This window comes from Nycticebus coucang, chromosome 4, assembly GCF_027406575.1.
Source record: "Nycticebus coucang isolate mNycCou1 chromosome 4, mNycCou1.pri, whole genome shotgun sequence".
In the NCBI taxonomy this organism is placed as follows: Eukaryota; Metazoa; Chordata; class Mammalia; order Primates; family Lorisidae; genus Nycticebus; species Nycticebus coucang.
The window spans coordinates 110318416-110339495 of NC_069783.1; the positions used below are offsets into that span (position 1 = coordinate 110318416).

General features: G+C 42.7%; 1 protein-coding gene across 1 annotated transcript in view; it reads right to left on the reverse strand.

Moving 5' to 3' along the window:
* Positions 1-2416: 2416 nt before the first annotated feature.
* LOC128584555 (transmembrane protein 132B) overlaps positions 2417-21080 on the reverse strand; it is a 432556-nt gene continuing 413892 nt past the window's right edge. Inside the window, exons 6-9 of the mRNA XM_053589531.1 lie at positions 12818-13023; positions 7234-7504; positions 5356-5547; positions 2417-4411 (exon numbers count right to left, since the gene is read on the reverse strand). Of these exons, the coding sequence (XP_053445506.1) occupies positions 3263-4411; positions 5356-5547; positions 7234-7504; positions 12818-13023 (1818 nt within the window). The 3' untranslated portion in view covers positions 2417-3262. The remainder of the gene's footprint in view (positions 4412-5355; positions 5548-7233; positions 7505-12817; positions 13024-21080) is intronic.

Sequence of the window (21080 nt, forward strand, 5' to 3'; positions counted from 1 at the left end):
AAACAGCTGGGAAGTCAGCCATCTGTTCTCCTACTACACAAGAAGTATTCCGAGGTTTGCTAGATATTGGTCCTCTGGGATAAACATCTACCATCTTTTTTTCTTACTTTTGCTCAAAGGCAAAACCCCTGGATGTGTAAGTTCCAGTTGTCTGGTGTGGCAGCTGCTCCTTGATCCTTGTGCTCCGACCTCCGACGCAGCACCTCTGGACCCTGGAGACAGTGTTGCATGTCCTCAATGGTTCCAGAGCACGTGCCCCTGGCCAGCCTCTGAACCTCCCTCAGTGGTACCCTCTTGAGAGGCTTGCTGGTGCCTCCCTCAGGGGGAGTCTAAGTGCCCCACTCCCATGGGAACAGAAGGGACATGATAAATGGTTGTTTAGTTCAGGTTCTCTATAAAGACCAATAATTTGGAGATCTTAGCCCTAATATCCAGGAAAACCCAGGCAAATGCCTGGCCCCCGGGAAATCAGCTTTCCGAGCTTAATGGTTTATGTCTCTTCCCCCACGTTAATTTAGATGTCTTCTAGGTGTAGTGCCTCATAGTTGTACGCTAGCTAAAAATCAAGGTGATATAACCCATGATTCCTAATCTGCAGGAAATAGAGCACAAAATAACTTCAGTGAAATTCCGGTATGCTGAATAGTCTCCATAGCAAATCTGAGAACAACTGACAGTCATTATTGATTCCCACTAACTAGTTTATCATTTGGCTCTTCGGTATTCACACGCACGCACACACATGGGTGTATGTATGCATGGTATGTGTTTATATACATCTGAGGGTGTGTTACACGGTAAAAGGGACCTTTCCCTCATGAACTTGCATTTGATTTTTATCTTGAACTGAGTTTGAACACAAAAGAACAAAGGTAACAACACCAAGGCCGTATCACTCTGGGTGACTCTAAGTGATCCACGGGAGATGTCATCAGGCCGTGATCAGTTTCCCCCTGTGCTCAGAAGCCACTGCACATGGAAGTGACACCTCCTGGGACAATGGCAGTTGCCTTTGTTCCCTCCCATGTTATCCATCCCACCCAAAGTCTCACTTCACCAGTGGGAGGGAGCCTGCTGTGTGTGTCAGAGATTTGCTCCCTGCTACAGTAGAGATTTTTCATTTTAAGAAATGAATTCTCATCATTTCTGGAATGTTGAAGTTTTAACAGGAAGACAGGATTGAAAACGTCTCCCAGAAGGAGCTGGACTCACCTGGACAGCTATGTGTCAATTAGCACATCCCCTTCCCTCAGCCCTGCACAGTGGGCTCTGGGCTCCCTCCCCACCAAACCCTTTGAAAAGCCTTTCACTAGGTAGGAGCTCTTCCTAGGAGGTGTCAGTCATCTCTTTGCAAACTCCTTTTGCAGCTAATGCCTGACTCTCCCAGCTTCATTATCCACTCAGACTGAAAGATTTTGCAGACTTCACCAGCTTCTGTCTTTAAACACTCACACAACCAACTGAACGCCGGCCTCCAGAGGTCAGGCCTGCATCACCCGCAATTTCAGCACAATTCACAAAACACACTGTAGTGCCGGTTGGCAAGAGACAGAAGAACAACATTTTGGCTATCACCTCATGGCCGGAGGAGGCTGCGCTGTCCTGTTCCCACCTACAAGAAGAGAATGCTTCAAGTCTCTCTTTTGGCCAGCTCCCTTATCAGCCATTTCCACAGGGAACTGTTGAGGTGACCATCCGCAAGGCCTTCTGACTTTGGGCCTTTAAAATCTATTTCTTAGAAATGCAAATGGCTCAGTAAAGCTCATAAGGAGGCCCACTAGCAGAGTGTCTGCTTTTCCAATATCATCTTAATAAAAAAAATTGGCATTACATTTTGCTAATCTGAAGTTCTTGCTTTCCTTAAGACCATTCATCATGCTCTTAAATTAACATTATTTTATGTACAGATTATGTAGGAATTGTTGCTTTTTTTCCCCCCTTGCTCCTTTGATTTTTCAATACCAGTGTTTTTTCCCACAACAGCTGCCTTCTGAGCTCTGCAACAGCCACGGATTTGTACAGATTTGGGGGAGGAAACTCATGGCTTTTCTCCACCAACACTCACCCTGTGAAGGCCTTATCTATGCCAAGGTCATGATTGAGATTATTTTGGGGAGAAAAAAAATCATTGTACAGATGGATTTTTATATATTGCTAGCTTGAAACGTCATTCTACTTACTTTAATAAAATTTTTTTTTTTTGTTCTGGTAAAAGGGAAAGTTTAATCTGCAGCTATTTCCCAGGCAATTTCCCTTCTGTGTAGATCAATTCTGTTTTTAGATTTCAGTCTGGATAATAAATTGTGTTGACCACAAAGAATATGAATAAATACAGCTATGTTGTGGTCTTTTTGCCCTCTGAAATACACACCAGGAGTTCCCCATGAATTGTCAACAAGCAGAGAATAAAAATAAGTGTTTGTGATTCACAACTTTTCTCCAGATTTTTGAAACTTCATGTAGAAAACTGTAAAGAGATGACCCTCCCTCACAGTACATTAACGTTTTAAATAAAACCCCTTGTCCCAGTCTTATACAAGAAAGCTCACCAACAAAAGAAAGGAAAAACAAAGTGAGAATGAGCTTCTTAGATACCATCCCTGAACAATGAAACCCAGAAACCCAGAAAAACCTGACATCCTACATGGAGACCTAGGACCGAGTACAACATGGGCAAATTCCAGGGAATGAAACTCAGATAAATAAAACAGATCTGAAAGAAAAGACTGAAATTTCTTCTCTCTGTGTTTCAAAAAGAATTCCAGAGGTCAAAGGAACAGGCGCAGGAGCAAATGTATATAAAAATAATGAGCAGCGCTCGTAACAAATAAGGATAGCTACATTCAGTCATCTTTCATGTATGTCTGAACTCAGGCCAAGGGCAGTAAGTGTCCACTGTGCTTTAAAAGGTCTAGGAGTAGAAAAATTAACATCCAAATCTTTTCTAATTCCACATGGCCATTTGTCGCAAGATGACTAACAATGTCTGTGGGGTCGGGTTTGTTATATTTGCACTGAGCTAGAACCAGGCAGTCAGTAGAACTGTTGTCTTAGAAGTTTTCCAGTCCCTACGCGTGGCTGTTTTGGAGGCGTTTCCTGGCTTAATGCCCAGCTGCACCTCTGGTGCCCGCTTAGAAAGGGATCCCACCAGACCTCCACACATTGAACTTTGTTAAATCATCCCCTATTGCTCATCAACCTCACTGCTCCACCATTCAAAAAACAGAAGGCATAAAGGTGAATACAAACATAAGAAAGGAGTTTACATCTGGTCTTGCAGTCTTTCCATATAGTCTCTAAAGTCCTGGGAGTCGCCCAGCCCCATATCTTGGCAGACCCACTTGATGTTATCATCGCTGTCGTACAGGATGGAGTTGGTGTATGGGCCGCCATCCTCCGGGAGGATGGTGGTGTAGGAAGTAAACTTGACTCTCTTCCTCTTTGGGCCCGAAGAATTTATAGGTTCATTTTTAATTTCCTTCTCATAGACATAGTCAGAAGGCCTGAGCAGCTGACTATGGAAAGTCTTCTGGGAACTGCCGTTGAGAAGGAAGTTCCTCTCCTCGAACTGCAACCCCCTGTCTATCATGGTCGTGCACTCCTCCGACGGGAGCGTGATGTCAACGGGGTTCTCCAAAAGCTCCACTTCGTTGCCCAGCCAGACCCAGTCGTGGGAGTGGGGGATGTTGCCTTGCTCGCTCACAGCAAACCTTTTGTGTCGGTATTTCCAAGCAAATGCCACACAGTTGATTAAGAAGACCAGGATGGCCAGGCAGAAGACACAGAGCAGGGCGTACATGCCGATCTCCAGGTCTGTCAACCCCCTGGAGGTTACTGTAAGGTCACTGGGATTATTGGGCTCCGGCAACTTCCCTTGAGTGGGGAAGCTGGTGAAGGTGTCTGGACCACCGCTCTTGAGAAGCTTCTTGTTCTTCCCTTCCATGGGCGACTGGGGGGTTGTGCTTTTGTTGGTACTTTGCTCTTGGCCAACAGATACACCATGGTGGGGCCATTCCTGAACTGCTCTCTCCTGGTTTCCTTCACGCTCTATGGAATTACTGAGGTGGTCTTTATACTCGCGATTTATGCCCTCGATGTCATTGGTGCCTCCATGGTGCTCGTCAATACTTGGTTCAAATTTGACCTTGACATTTCCTTTACCCACAGCAAGAATACTCTTCCTCTTGGTCTTCTGGCATGGTTCACTGATCATCATTTCTAACTTAATCAGGGGCCCTTGTCCTTCACCCTCTGCAACCACAACCGGCCATTTAGACTCCAGGTTGGCCTGGACAGACACCACCATTTCATCCAATGATGAGACAGTAACTGAATAATCCTTGGGGTCGTAAATGTCTAAAGGTGTCACCGAACCATCACTGAACAAAATCCAAGAACTAACTATTGCTTCCTAAGGAAAATGAAACCAAAGCATTATGTTATAATCAGGTTCCTTTACATTTGCAAACATAAATATGATTTCCTAGATAAATTCTTGAAATATAAAGACAAATAAAAATAAAGAAAAATAAATGTCCATGTTTTATAATCTTAAACAGTTCTTGCCATGCCTTGAACTGTCATCAATGATGTGCTGTGGCCACACTGGGCTGAGGAGCAAATAATATACTTTAATGAAGGCACTGAAGTCTAAATTAATTTATTGCATGCCATAGGACAGAATTTGACCTTCTGAAAACATTTTGAAAAATCAGAAAATTTATCTGAATCAATTTCAGGTGCAACTAATCAGGCTCCTGCTCAAGATAATATCACTTTGAACGTTCATCATTAGGAAGCCAAAGCTGAGGAAGCAAAACATGCAGGGCTGGGAGTACTTGGGAAGCTGCCCTGTGAGGCTTGCATGTCCCCGTCCCTGGTATCTTTATAAAGGATCTGTGAACGTTTAAAGATGGAGAGGAGTTTTAGAATTGACAATAATTGTTGTAAACAGTAGCGATTTGGTGACTATTAGCCACGCATAAGAAGCTGAAATGGAATTTCCCGTAATCAAAATCATCTGCTTCGACAAAAGGGCAAACCTTTAATCTTTTGGTCCTGGTCTAGCAGCAGACGGTGCCTGGCACAGATAAACCCTTGGGACAGCACGTGGCACATGGGCCCGTGGTCCGTGGGTAAGAGGAAGGGTATGTGTAAGAGGAAGTGTAGCTAAGCCACTCGATACTTTCCTCACAGACAGACCAGCCTGGGTAAGAAGCAGGAAGGAGCTTCAAGAATCCCCAGCCCTGGCTCTGAGCGGCCTACTGATCTCCTTTGTAGGATGTGATACCTGAGAAAGAGGAGATGTCACCATTGACCAGGAACACGGGACATGTCCCCATCTGGGCCTCTCACCTGCTGACGGGACTGAAGGACGTCCTGGGCAGCTGCTGTTGAGATGATGGCCCTTTTTTCTGCTCTGTGAGGCTGCAGGGAGAGAGACACACCAGCCACCAGCTGCACACCCAGCTCTGTGATGGTGACTCGGTCATCCAGGACGATCACTGTCTTCTCAGCCAGGATGGAGTCAGAGAGTGGCGAGAGCACCTGAAAAGTCAGGGAGGAAGCTCACGTCTCTGCTCCACACTAACGCCTTAAACTCCTTAACTGACATTTCCCCCAAAGTGTCTTCCTGGTCCTCTGAGTAATGGATGCACTTATGGGAACTGTTTAAGTAAGTGTTACACTACTGTTCAATTATACTAGCCATTTGGAAGAGTTTTATAAAAATAATCTTACTACATCTTCTTTCCTTTAATTCATACCATTTTAATAGCAATATAGTTTCTGAGAAAGGCTAGCTTTAATGAAGTAACAATAACTAAAAACAAACCATTTACATACTGAACATTCAAAGAGTAACATTTTCCAAAGAACTAATATTTAGGCTTTGAAAACGCAGAATTGTGGTGAGACACTTCAAGGAAATGGGGCTCAGTGTCTTCTCCAGCTCACAATCCTTCCAGCCAGCAGGCAGATGTTTTCTGTGGGACAATAATGATCACTGTCTGGGCCACCATCATTGCATAAACCACTCAAACAGAGTGGGACAGGGCATCTTAATGTCCTAAGGAATCATCCCTCCTAATTTGCCATCCAGTGTGTAATCAGGGAACTAAGACCTGAAGAGTAAGCAGAATTTCCACAATATTCCTCCCAGAGATGCTCTGCCCTGATCTCTGGCACCTCATGAGTATGGTATGTTACATGGCACTGTTGGCCCCAAGACAGGGAACGTAATCTGAATTATTCAGGTGAACTTAATGTAATCACACGAGCTCTTAAAAGCAGAGAACTTTTCCCAGCTGGTAGCAAGAGCAGTCAGAGGTTCAAAGCTGTGAAGGACTCTACCCCACCATGACCAAAATGTGAAAGGAACCTTGTGAGAAGGGAGGGAGGTGGCCTCTCAGAGCAGAGGGACCCTGGGCCAACAGTCAGAAAGGAAACAGGGACCTCAGATGTATGATCACAAAAAAACAAGTTCAGCCAAGAATCTGAAGGATCCTGGAAGCCAGTTCTTTCCCCCAGATTCCCAGAGAAGAGCCCAGCCCAGCCAAGACCTTGATCTCAGCCTTGTGGTACTCTGAGCACAGAATCCAGCCTAGCGGCAGACTCCTGACCTACAGGAATCTGAGCTAACAAATGGATGTTTTCTTAAGCTGCTAAATTTGTGGTGATGGGTTACACAGTAATAAAATACATACACAGAATGTAACACATGTAATCTAGCTTTGTCAAAAATTAACTTTGCTACATCAAAATATGATGTAACATTTAAAATTTGTATAAAGAAAATGTGCTGCCCCATTCCTAAATAACTATCTTGCGGCAATTGGCTAGAAAAGTTTGACTATTGTTATGACAAAATGGGGAATATTCAACTATGGATGCATTATTACTTTTTTAAAATTTTTTGTCTACTCTACATGGTGTAATATAACTAAATGGTTAAACATCCGGATTAGGAGGAAAGAAAAAAAAAAAAAAAACCAGCGTTCAAGATGTCATATTGGGGCAAAGATCACTTATCTGTTTCATTTAGCTTTTTCTGATAAAAGATATTTTTCTCAAATCTCCTTACAATGCAAAACCTAATGTGAGTTTAGGTTATTAAAACTGGTGTGCACTCTACTGTTTCTCATGATTCTCTTGACACACACAGACAACACTGCACGTGCTCACATGTGTGTGAGTGCACATCCGTGCACAGGGGCAAGGCTGGGTGGCCTGTACCTGCACAGTGGTTATTCCCGGCTCCCGACCCGCCAGGGTCCTGCCATCCTGTAAATGAGCGACTTTCGACTCCTCCACCTTCATGAACTCAGTCACCAGGTCAGTGATGTCGAACTGCCAGTCAGGGCCAAGCATGTAGGTCAGCTGACCTACGTCAGGTGACTCAGCCACAAACTGGGTGAGGACGCGCACCGTGGCGTGTTGGTACTGCAGAGAACACCCGCGCCCCTTCTTCTCCTCCTCTTCCTCATCGTCACTGTCCCGCGTGGGCCTGCCGCACAAAGGAACCAAGACAGAATCAATGTCCTCACTGTTAGGCAGTCCTGTGTGCCCATGTTTTTCAGATTCTGTGTGGCTGTGCCGAGTGAAATGGAAAAGTTCTTCTCCTGCCAGACCTGCTCAGCCATCGCTCCACTCACTGGTCATACGTTCATCTGGCAAGCACTCTTGTGGTGACCAGCCCCACACAGGCCGCTCCAGTGTCCCCAACCCAGAGCCACAGGAGGCACAGGCCCCAGGCAGGCAGAGGCTGAGTCTCTGGCCTCAGTGTTCAGGAAACTGATTGTGTTAAGACCAAGCCTGTGCTGTGTCCTTTTATGACAGCATGTTTTGTTTGGTGGCTGCTGACTAGCCATGACCTTCAGTGGATGGGGATTGTGTCAGGGGAAATAGGGGCAGAGACTCAGGCAGGCAGAGTTAGACCTACTAGGTCCCCGTGCCACATGCTGAGTGTAAGGATGAGAACTGATGCCGGTCACGTAACACGCAATGGGCACCTAGGTTTAACTCACATCATCTTCACAGACTCCAAAGAACGAGGCTATTTCCCTGATCTTACCCATGAGGATGCCAAGGAAGGGGAGGAGCTCACCTGCAGAGGCAGGGCCACATCCAGGCTGCCAACCCTCTGTGTGTGCCTTCTGCCCGTCATAACTAACCCCATGCATCTTCTCCACGGCTATGAAACATGTTCCTTATTTTTACATGAAACAACCAAGGCTGGCCGTGGTTAACATGTGGCCCAGACAACTGCTAATTAGCAGATCCTGGATCCTGCTCACTCGACTTCTAGAACCCATCTTCTTTACAATACGCCCTCAGCCTCCCTAAAAGGTCTGAGAACCATTTATAGAGGTATAGAAAAGTTCTCCCCAGCACAATAGCTTAGCAATTTGGGTTTCTCAAAGCAAGGGATGAATATCTCCATGGGTAAGGGAAATGATTTTAGGTGGCAGAGGAATATGGTATTCAACTAAAATAAAAAAAAAAAGAATTGAATGACATACTGAAAAGTTATTCCTATTCTATTTTTCAATCCTGAATACATCACAGGGACTGTCGCTATTCAGTGCTAGATGCCTTTAAAGCTGCTCTGACACTTGCTAGTTTCTGTTCTGTTAATAAAGACAAACTCACACAGGCAGACAACAATATCTACTAAGAATTGAATAACACTGTATTGTGCTCTTCATATTAATTTTGGATTAAATTTATTTTCTGATAAATGATACTGGTTGTCCATTTGCGCTAGTGATGGGAAGTTTCTCATAAGTAAATAGATAAAATAGAAAGAGCACGATTAAGTATATGCTTCACTAAAAGGTGGCGGTATCCTAATAAAAATGATCAGTGAATATGTGAAATTTTAGAAAAACTGCATTAATGAAACAAAACGATCCTGTTATTTTAGGACAGATTGTACCTTATTCATTTACTTTTAGAACTTGTAATTTTACAATCATTATGAACTCACTGAAAGTTAAAAGAAAAAAACATACAGGAGATTCCATACACTCTTCTCCCCCCAACATTTTCTTAATTATAGGACGATACCAAAACCAGCAAACCGGCATTGGTAAACACAGAGCTTATTTTGATGTCACCAATAGGCATCGTTTGCATGTGTGTATACGTGTTTGTGACTTAACATACACACCTGATCTATTACAGCTGGATAATGTCAAGGTTTTACCACTCTTCAGTGGAGACAGCTTGGTTCCAATTTAAGTGCCTTTATCCTCCCCACTTGTAACAATATGTTTTCCATCTCTATACCCTAAGTATCACAGTAGATTTTTGCTTCAGCCACCAAATATGATACAAGAAACTGACACAGAGGAGGGTCTATCCTATTTAACACTGTTTTCCCTTACTCTGCGATTCTTTCTTCCTTTCTGCAGTTCCAAATCTTTTTCTCTAACCATGTCCTCCTTGTTTAGAGAGCCGTTCTTTAAAGACAGGTCTCCTAAAAACAAATTCTAAGTTTTTCTTCTTTTAAGAATATCTTTATTGTTCCTTCATTGCTGAACAATATTTTTGCCAGATACAGAAATCAAGGTAGACAGTTACTGTCTTACAGCACTTGAAAACTATTATGCCAAGACTTTCCTGCCTCCCTTGTTTCAGGGGAGCAATTCAGTCACTCAAATTGGCCTAATTTCTCACTGGATGTTTTCTGAAAATTTTTTTTCTGGCCTTTGATTTTCAGAAGTTTACCATGATGTTTCTTGGCATGGATTCTTTGATTTTATCACGTTTCTGGTCTCCTAAACCTATGTCTTTTGCCAAATTTGGGACATTTTCAGCAATTATGTCTTCAAAGACTGCTTTAACCCTCCATGTTCTCACTTCCCCATATTCTAATTATAGAATTTTAGATCTTTTGTTGTGGTCTCCCAAGCTCCTTAATGCTTTGTGTACTTTTTTCCAGTCTATTTTCTGGTATTCAGATAGACTCAATTCTATTATCTGATCTTTATCCTCTGGCATCAACACTGCCCTGTTGAGACCCTTGAGATTTTTTTTTCCTTTTCCAGCTACTGTATTTTTCAGTTCTATAATTTATATGTTTATATATGGTTCTTTTTTATAAATTTACTTGCTGGAATTATGTACTTTTTCATTGGCTTCAAAGCTATTTGTAATTTCTTTCTTCTTTTTCCTTCTTTTTTCTCTTTTTTGAGACAAAGTCTTGCTGTGTTGCCCAGCCTGAACTCAAACTCTTGGGCTGAAGTAATCTTCCCACCTAAGCCTCCCAAATAGCTGAGACTACAGGCTCCCACCACCATGCCTGACTAATTTTTTAAAACATTTTTTGTAGAGATAAGGTCTGTGTTTGACCAGGCTAGTCTTAAACTCCTGGGTTCAAATGATCCTCCAACCATGGCCTCCCAAGTAGCTAGGACTAATGGCGCACACCAGCACTCCTAGTTTATAATTTCTTTGTGAAAGTTTTGAGGGGGCGTACCAGAGGGTATGGTTGCTTTAAAATCCTTGTCAGATAATCCAAATGTGTGATTTATCTGGGCCTTGGCATCTCTTCTCATTCAAGTTGTAGTTTATCTAATTCTTGTTATAACAAGTGATTTTCAGTTGTATTCTGGACATTTGAGATGTTATGATAAGAAACCCTGGATCTCACTCAGATCTATTTTAGTTACATTTGTTTTGTTTTAGTGAATAGATCCTGGACTACTTTTGCATACTTCAGTTTTAACTACAATTTGGTTTGAGAGCCCTTCAGGGCTGTCCTGGTCTGTTTTGTTACCCTGGCACTGTGGGGGCCCACAGGAGCAGAGTACACTTCCCTGGGCTAGGAGGAGGCACTAGACAGGCAGGGCAATATCACTTCTCCAGTCTGCTCTTCAAGTTTCAGCAAAGGGTTTTAGGGACTCAACCTTGGCCTTTTCCTTAGAGCACACTTTGTAATGGTTAATCTCTTAATTTCTCCATTGTTTACAATCTAGGGATGCTGAGAATTTCAACATCATCAGGTCCTACTTTAATAGTCCTTCCCTCATAATATCTCTACTCTTGCACTTTACTATAAGCAGCAAGAAGAATACAAGTTATACACTCAGCAGTTTGCCTACAAATCCCCTCAGCTGAATTTCTAAACTCACTTGTTTCCCACCTAACAGCAGGACACCATTTTGCTATGTTTTCTGTCACCACCTACATAAGAATCCATGGTTCCTCACTCTGAAACCTCCCTGGCAGTGCTTATGAAGTTTAGATTTCTACTAACAATGACTTGTTCACAATGACTTAGACTTTCTATAAGACGATTCAGGATTTCTCTATAATGCTCCTTGAGCATCCTTAACATCTGTGTTTCGACTGTCTACTCATATCAGTTGAGGGTTTTTCCATTATGTCCCTCAAAATAATTCCAGCCTCCACTCCACTGATTCCAAAACACACTCATATTCATGCATTTTGGCTACATTACACCAGTAGGTACAATAACTATCAGTTTTCTATTGCTGCTTTATAAATTATCACAAACGTCATGCTTTAAAACTACACCCCAACTATGGGCCAGTAGTCCAGGCAAGCTTGATTGAATTATCTGCATAAGGACTCACAAAACCCAAATCAAAGTGTTAATCAGGCTAAACTCTTAACTAGAGGTGCTAGGGAAAAATCTACTTCTAAGATCAGTCAGGGTGTTGGCAGAATTTGGTTCCTACAGTTATAAAACTGAGTCTCCCACTTCTTGGCTGGCTGTTGTACAGAGACGGCTCTTGGCTCCCAGGGACTACCCATATTCCTCAGCATATGGCTCAATCCATCGTCAATGCCAGCAATAGCCCATCAAGTTGTTCTCACTCTCAAATCTTCCCAACTTCCCCTTCTACTACCAGCTCTCTGCTCTCAGAAAGCTTACTTGATGGGCTCACCCACCTGGATAATCTCCATATCTTAGGGTCAACTGAGTTAGGATTGTAGGTACATCGGTAAATTCCCCACCCAGCACTACCATATTAGTGTATGATTGAATAAGCAGGAGATAGAAATCCTGGGTGGTGGGTAGAAGTCACCTTTAGAATTCTGTCTACCACATGCATACTTTCACTAATTTCCTGGGACAACTCTTCAATAATATCATCATCCCTAATTTGTGAATGAGGAAACTGTGAAGTAGATAGTTTAAGTCACATGTCCTCATATCAAACAACAATTAAGGTCATGGGGGGGGGAGCAGAGAGAGGGAAGGAGGGAGGAGGGTGGGGCCTTGGTGTGTGTCACACCTTCTGGGGGCAAGACATGATTGCAAGAGGGACTTTACCTAACAAATGCAATCAGTGTAACCTGGCTTATTGTACCCTCAATGAATCCCCAACAACAACAAAAAAAAAGTCACATGTCCAAGCCGCACTACTGCAAGTGGTAAAGCCAGGGTTAAAACTCAAGCAGCCTCATTCCAGAGCCCACAGTCTTAATCATCACATGTACTCCATGGATGAAGGGTGACATTTACAAGTAGGAGAATGGAATGGGACATAGCTATATCCTAAATGGCAGGTCTTGTTAAGTGATTCTTATGTATTGCAACAGTTTACTGAATCCTGGCAACTCCTATATGGGGCTGTTATTATCATTATTATCTTTACTATAATTTCCTCATGTCAAAGTGCTAATAAGGACCCACGTTAGAGCCATCTGAACCCCAAGCCCAGACCATCGCTATCCACTGTGGACTCTGCTTCCCTAGGGTTTGGGTCCCTGGGGTCAATTTGCCTCCCACAAAGATCTGGGTCCTGGGAGCATAAGGTCCGCAGTTCTCTCTCTGGGTCCTCACCTTCTGTTGGAGGCCACTGGGATCCTCCAGCCCTTGATCTGGCTCAGCTCCGTGTCTGAGATCTCAATCTGCAGGGGGAGCCTGGGCGCCCAGACGGTGACCTCGAACTGGGAGGTGAAGTGCTGGTGGGTGAAGTTCACGATCGTGTCCACTTTGCTCTTCATTTCCTTCCCATTCACAAAAACGGAATCACAGTTGTTGGAAACCTTTGGGGAGGAGGAAGAACCTTCAGATGCGTCAGGAGGAAAAGCATAAGCAAAAAACCAACAATAGCAAAAGTTCATGAACTGCAGCAGCCCTCCCTGATTTATTAGACACCAAAACTCCCAGATGAACGGGATTTACCCAAAAGGTAATTTGTAGGCACTAATTAGTGACAAATACTGACAAATAGACTTCAGGAAAACCATTTTGTTTTAGAAAATACTGACAAGTAAAACTATTAACATAATTTAATGGCGTCATATAACCTCTGTTGCCTTTTGTGTGTATGTGTGTTTTTTCTTTATCTTACCTTTTTTATGGACTCAAATCACCACTAATCAAACCCCACATGCATCATATTTCACTCTTGCACCACATTTGATGATGCATAAAAGGTTTTTATGTTATGAAAAACCCACCTTATTCAAGTCATAAAGAATATTATTGGAAAAATCAAGAGAGCTTTGTGCTAGATTAAAATCCTGGTGGGCAAAATACTCACAAAAGCATAAGAAACATGGATATAATTATTTTTGCCCCATTAAGCCATAGTTTTCAGAACGAAGTTAAGAAGATAGCATTTTGTTACAGTCTTTTGACTCAGCCCTTGGGGTGGTCTCTCTAATGTAAATGTGTTAGCAGGCTAAATTTTAGAAAATTTAAGCCCTGGGTTCACTTTACATCTTTAGCATAAGCAAATAAATTGTTGCTGACTTTCTCTCCTGGGCCATCAGGAAAATGTATTTATGTGTCTAGGTGGAGAGGAGGAGGGATCAGGAATCATTTCATGTGTGGAGCACAGAGAGTAAAAAGTAGTGTGTGACTTTCCATTCACACTGCCTGGATGCTGGCAGGGCTCCCTGCCTCAACCAATGGGGCTACCTCACCGTCAGTTTTGTAAGTCACAAACTAGGACATATTCTAGATGCTCTCCTTCCTCACCTGAATTTGTACCTACAGCTCAGGCCTCTCTTCTGAGCCCCAGACATGCACGCCCATCTGCCTGCTTGACATCATCGGGTGAATGGCTCAAGAACAACAGCCGAAGTGGCAGGTACAATATAAACGATTTGAATGATAGGCATACTACAAACCCTAATTTCACCACTATGCAATTTCTCCATGTATCAAAAAACTGCTTGCACTCCCTAGATATATTCAGATTTAAAAAGTGCCAACTTCCAAACTGAAAGAGCAAACCTCTGAGTTGTTTGAGATCAATTATCATCCTTACCCACCCCCCAAACGGCACTAACATGAATGTGCTCCCATGAAAAAGGATCAATGAGCCTTGTACCACCCAAGAATTCAGCAGTTCACTACAGACTGAAATCAAAGACCAAAGGGAAAACAGCTTAGGACACTTTGCAATCCTGGTCATAGAAAGGGATCCTTGTTACTGCAATGCCACAATGTCAATAATGTCTTTAGGAATCTTTAAGTATAATTAACCCAGGTGGCTAATTGGAAGATCAGCTAAAATGATGTGACTCAGTGACTTTGACTTAGTAACTCTGATCCACAAAGCAATGAACAGAGGTTGCTGGAGAGTTACTGAGAGTCTGGCTAGATCAGTGGTTCTCAACCTTCTTAATGGCCCAGCCCTTCAATACAGGCCCTGTGGGGCATGACCCACAGGTTGAGAACGGCTGAGCTAGATTCATCTTTGGAGTGCCTTTCCTATCCTGCCAGAACTTAGCAATCCAAAGTTGTCTTTCCTCTGGGCTCTACTATTCTGAGCAGCAAATCTATGGTAGTGGACAGAAGTAGCTATTGTGTTTAACTATTCTAATAAAAAAAAAAAAACAGCACTTCTCCTAGCCTTCTCTTTGTTTTACTTTTTGAAAAGGGAAGAACATTGTTTTTTTTCCTTTACTTATTGTGTCCTTAGTTGTGCAGATTTTCAGCTTAATTAAGTCCCATTTTGTTAATTTTTGTTGTGATGGCCACTGATATCTTTGTCATAAAATCTTTCCCCCATCCAACATCATCAAGAGTTTTCCCACACTTTCTTGTAAGATTTTTATCTTTTCATATCTTAGATTTAAGTCTTTTATCCATCTTGAGTCAATTTCTGTAAGTGGTGAAAGGTATGGGTCAAGTTTCAGTCTTTTACATGTGATTATCCAGTTCTCCCAGCACTATTTGTTGAATAGAGATTCTTTTCCCCACTGTATGATTTTGTTTGGTTTATCAAAGATCAGATGGCAAGTAGAGACTGGAATCATCTCTTGGTTTCCTATTCTGTATAAGTAAAGCAAAAAGACAACCTTCACAATGGGAAAAGATATTGCAGGGTATGAATCTGACAAAGGGTTGATAACTAGAATCTATAGAGAACTCAAATTAATCAACAAAAAAAGAGTAAACAATTCCAAGTACCAGTGGGCAAGAGATATGAACAGAACCTTCTCTGATGAAGACAGATGAATGACTAACAGGCATATGAAAAAAATGTTCATCGTCCCTGATCATCAGAGAAATGCAAATCAAAACCACCCTGAAGTATCAGCTAACCCCAGTGAGAAAAGCCCACATTGCAAACTCTCAAAGCTGCATATGCTGCTGGTGGGACTGCAAACTAATATAATCTTTTTGGAAGGAAGTATGGAAAACGTTCAAAGAACTCAAATTAGACCTCCCTTTTGATCCTGCAATCCCATTCCTAGGCATCTACCCAGAAGAAAAAATTTCATTTTATCATAAGGAGATTTGCACTAGACTGTTTCTCACAGCTCAATTTACAATCGCCAAAATGTGGAAACAATCTAAATGCTCAGCAACCCAGGAATGGATTAACAAGCTGTGGTATATATGTACCATGGAATACTATTCAGCCATTAAAAAGGGTAGAGACTTTACATGTTTTGTATTAACCTGGATTGAGCTGAAACACATTGTTCTTAGTATCACAAGAATGGAGGAGCAAGAATCCGATGTACTCAATTCTAATATGAAGGTAGATGGCCTAATATATACCCTCCTAAGAAAAAACTCAAATCAATTCAAGGTGGGGGGCAGGGGAATGAGGGAGCAGAGAGGGGGAAGAGAGAGGGGATAAGGGCTACGGTGTGTGGCACACCTCTTGGGGATGGGACACAATTATAAGAGGGACTTTTTACCTAACAAATGCAATCAGTGTAACCTAATTCTATGTACCCTCACTGAATCCCAAATGATCAAAAACAAACAATTAATTAAATAAATAAAAGGGGAAGAACAAATACAATAAGCAACCAAATTAGCTATCTTTTAGGGCATGTTTCGGGGACTTAAATCTGCATTCCTGTGCCCAGGACTATAAAGAAAATAATCAGAACAATATTTCCATTTAGAGCAGAAAATGAAATGGCAGATCGCACTCGTAATTTTTAAATCCCACGGTGCTGACACAATGTCACGCCTGACTGCCACCCATTTAGGTACTTAGAAAGGTTGTGCAAGTCCCATTACAGAGAAATCGCTGCTTTTTCATGTCATAGGAGCACTGGAGAAGCTGAAGGCTCAGTGAGCCCCCTAATCTGCCACAAACTCTGCTTGAGACATTGCAGACTGCAAAAGAATGAGGTTCCCTATCAATTAGAAGCCTGCATTAGGGACTTCCGCCCTCACTTCTCACTAGATCCGGTGGTCATCACCTGCTGCTAAAACGTTCCCAATCCTGCCTTCTACGGTGCAGACCTCAACTCGCCTGCATCCGTGGAGAACTGTGCTTCTTCCTTGTCTACTGCTATCTGCCCACCCCAATCCCACTTTGAATCCCTCTGAATCACAGCCCTCTGCAAGGAACACATCAGGTCTGGAAATTGTGAGGCCCTTTCTGGGCATAAGAAAGGACTCTCTGCATCCTTCAGAGTAGCTGCAGGGCACGTCCCTGCTCTCTCTGCCAGGAATTAATGTATGGCCCATATGGCCTAAAAGAAATTACTTAAAAATTTAACACAGTAAGAGGACTTAGCAATTCCATAGGCTGACTATCATTTGAGTTCTTTCCCTTGGGTCATACATACACCTAAAAAAAAAAAAAATCATCTGTCACCTTTTAAGTAATTCAAGTAAGCTAATCATACTGAGTGCTGAGCCCCAAGGTCCGTAACAATGTATAGCAGCTACATTAGATATATAGAAACCAGAGGTCCTCACTCCATGGTTTCACTAATTACAGTTTACTCCCATTATTTTGGATCCCATATTTGTGAATTCACCTATTTCCTAAAAGTTATTTGTAACCCCAAAATCAATACATGGAGTGCCTTTGTGGTCACTGGTTGAAATGCAGAGCCATGAAAACGCTGAATCACCTGCCCCACACAATGTCCAACGCTGAGGTCAAACCAGGCCCTGCTCTGCTTTCTTGTCTCAGCTGTCACATGGAGAAGGCCAGAGCAGGGACAGGGTAGGGCAGTAGAGTGCACTGCAGGAAGGTTGGACTCCAGATCCAGCGAGACAAAATCCAAATCCCTACTCCAGCACCTATTAGTGCAGTGGTCCCAGACAAGTTACTTAACGCGTCTGAACACTGATGTCTGCAAAATAAAACCTAACCAGATGAGCTGTTTTAAGAATTTAAGATCATAGTCCATGACAAATGTGTATGCACATGCTTCTCCCAGAAGCAAAGGTTCAGCATTTCCTAATTCAGGGTTCGCAACAACTGTATACCTGCCTCAGATAATGAGAACTGACGGTAGTGGACAGCTCATATTTGCACAGGACCCCATTGCTGCGATTCTCTCTCACCTCTCAACGCATTAAGCCCCACAGTAACTCCATGAGGAGTCACGATCCTCATTTTACCCGTACAGAATCCAGCAGAGAGAAAGCAACTGCCACTGTCCCAGCGTCTTGTGTAACGCTGTGTACTAGTTGATAGCTGAGTGCCGTCCGCTGGCCCAGGACTCTGTCCTCTGCCTGCTCTTCTCGGTCCTCCCCGAAACTTCCTGTGCCACCCCAGATACGATCCAAACTCCTTACTGAGGTCTACCAGGCCCTAACGACCTGGCCCTGCCTCCTCCTCTAGCCTCTCCTGGCATACCCTCCCCACCTGCCACATGCCCTCCTCAGGGGTCTTCTCCTGAGATCACAAAGCTTATAAATGTGAGGCCTTGGGTTCCCAGGGGTCAGTCTGGCTTTTGGCTAGGACTTGAGATGCCTGTGTATGAGGTCGCGGAGTGAATACATGTCTACTGGGGAAGGGAGTGTTAGTACACAAGAAGACATGGCAAGGTAAAGATCAGACTCAGATTCCCATCCTTCATCTCACTGATACCTTCTGGGCTCTCTGAGCCCCAAGGGGAAACTCAAAAACCAAATGCTATCAATCTCAATGTAAGAATAGCTGAGGACATGGACGTGGAGATTGAAAACAGACCCTTTGTGTCATGTGAGCATATGTGAGACGGCTTGTAAATGTCATCTTAGGTAAGTTGCCCTTAGAGGTTAATATTTTTGCTATCAAATTACACTTCTGCAACTGTGTTACTCTAAAATAAAAAGAAGCCAAAAGGGGCTCTCCAGATGTGAACGTGTCCCCTTTGGGGATCTTGTCAGACATATCACTGGCTTCATTTTCTATTTAGAAAAGCAGTAAGAATTCAGTCTGTGTATCAGCCACTCTCTGTGTTTATGACACTGTGAACTCCTGCCTGCGCTGATGGAAAGCTGACTGTGCATTAGAAGGTGTCCCGTACGACCCCTCTCCCAACCTCAGAAATGTGCTTCTATGTTAGAAGAAAAGAGAATTACAGAATCAAATAGCATTTTTTCATGAAGTCACGAAAACTGCTGAAATTTCACATTAAAATAGGCAAAGATAGTCAAAATTATGTAAATAAAATAACCTTTGATATTCAATTATCATTTGAATCAAGGATTTTGTATGTATTATTGAATTTAGCAAAGCATACTAGGTCTGATGCATAATGGGTACTCAAAAGATATCTATTTCACCCTGAGTTTTTACCAGATAATAAACATCAAAGGGAACAATAATAGCTATCATGCATTAAGTGCTTACTGTGTACTTTGCATTGTTTTCAAAACTTCACATAGAATTATGCCCATTAAATTCTTCAAATATTCTGTACATGTTTTGGCCCTATATTATGGATAGGAAAACTGAGGCCCAGGAGAGGCCAGGGATCAGAGCTCGTGGAGGGAAGAACGTGAATTTGCACTCAGACTCTGTGCGAGAGGCCTCCTGGGCACTGATCATAACTGCCTCAGTGCAGCTCATGAAAGGAAGACATGTCCTTGCCTCTAGGGGACCTGATTAGGAAAGGCAAGACCTAAATACACATGTTGGGACTTTTTATCAACCAGAACGAGGTATAATTTACATTCAATACAATGCATCTGCATTTGTGTGAAGGCTACAGTTCAGCAGATTTTAAAATAAATCGTGATGTTTGGCACGCAAAAACAACACAAATAAATAAAGGATGCAGTTCAATGAGTTTGATGGTGTTCACCCATGAAACTACCAATATGTTGAGACACAACATTGCCATCACCCCAAAAGATCCACGTGCCCCTTGTCAGCCTATGGCTCCCTCTGCCCCGGCCCCAGGCAGCCACTGCTGTGCTGTCACTGTGGATTAGTTTGAATTTTCTGGAATTTTGTATAAATGAAATCATAACACGTACCCTTCAAGTCTGGCTTCTCTCACCCAGCATGATGATCCTGAGTTTTCATCCTTGTGGTTGCCTATGTCAGTGGTGGCCCCGGGCAAATTATGGAGAGGTTTCTACCCAAGTTTAGACTTCTCATTTCATTGCTATAACTGCTGGTATCCTCATCAGTGCTAAGACCAACAAATCAGGAAAGTTACCTGTTCTGGTCACTTTCTCCAAGTTTGACTCCCCTCCAAAATGCTCCTGCTTTTGTTTACACTTCAGAGATTTTTAAAACATTTTATCCTGAGTTCACAGTTGTAATCCATGAAGGGACTGCTTATTCTTACAGCTAATTCCTCCACAACAGAAGTCAACACACAATAGTATTTCATTAGTATTCTTCACATCCATTCAAGTAAATCCTCCAGTTTAGGGAGAATAAGCTTAGTGACAGCTCAGTGTCACAGATCGAGACCCAGAGACCTGGTTCTTCACCTCAACTCTTCTCTTCACCATGTCTGAGCAAGTTTCTCCCCCAATATCCAAGGCTCATATTCCATATATGTGAACCTCAAGGTCCCTAACCTTTCCAGCTCCAACACCCACACCTTCTACAGTATGTAGGGTGTAGAAACCAAGCTGGAAGTCTCAGTTATAACCTTGCCCTGCCTCAGATCCCTCATCTGTAAAATAAGAAAAAAACATTCATTCACTCAACAAGTATTTATTTAACGTTAGCTAAGACTCAGAAAATGATGAGGTCTTGGGAATAGAGCAATAGAAATACAGCACCTGTCTTTATGAAATGGGCAGTCTAATGGAGGGGACAGGCCAATTAAACAACCGTGTACATGATGTAATATCAGGCAGTAGAACTGGCTTGAAAAGGGAAAATAAATTAAGAAAGAAAACAGATAGTGCTGACAGAAGCTAGTATTTTAGTTAGAATGGGATGGAAAGACTTCTCCAGAGTGGGGTCATGTTGATAGAGACCTGAAATAAGGAAGTGAGTCAAGAGGACAGGTAGAAGAAAACAGAAGAGAAAGTACAAAAGCTCTGAGATAGGAATATTCCTGCCATATTCAAGAACCAGCAAGGAAGGCAGAATAGCTGAATATGAAGGAGCAAAGAAGACAGAAGAATTGAGATCAGAGAAGTAGCCACGGGCTTGACTTTTATTCCAGTAAATGGAATGAGAAGCTACGGAGTGCTTAGAGCAAAGACATGGCATGAATGAACAAGGATGCTTCTGGAAGAAATAGAAGTAGGGAAATCACTTAGAGGCCTATTTGACCCATCCCATAGAGACACAAAAGTGGCTTAGATCAGGGTGGTGTTGATGGAGGTGATCAGAGTGTTCAGATTCTGGATGTATTCTGAAGTGAGCCCGGAACAGCATTTGACATTGAAATGGATATTGAACACGAGAGGGAAGAAGTTACAT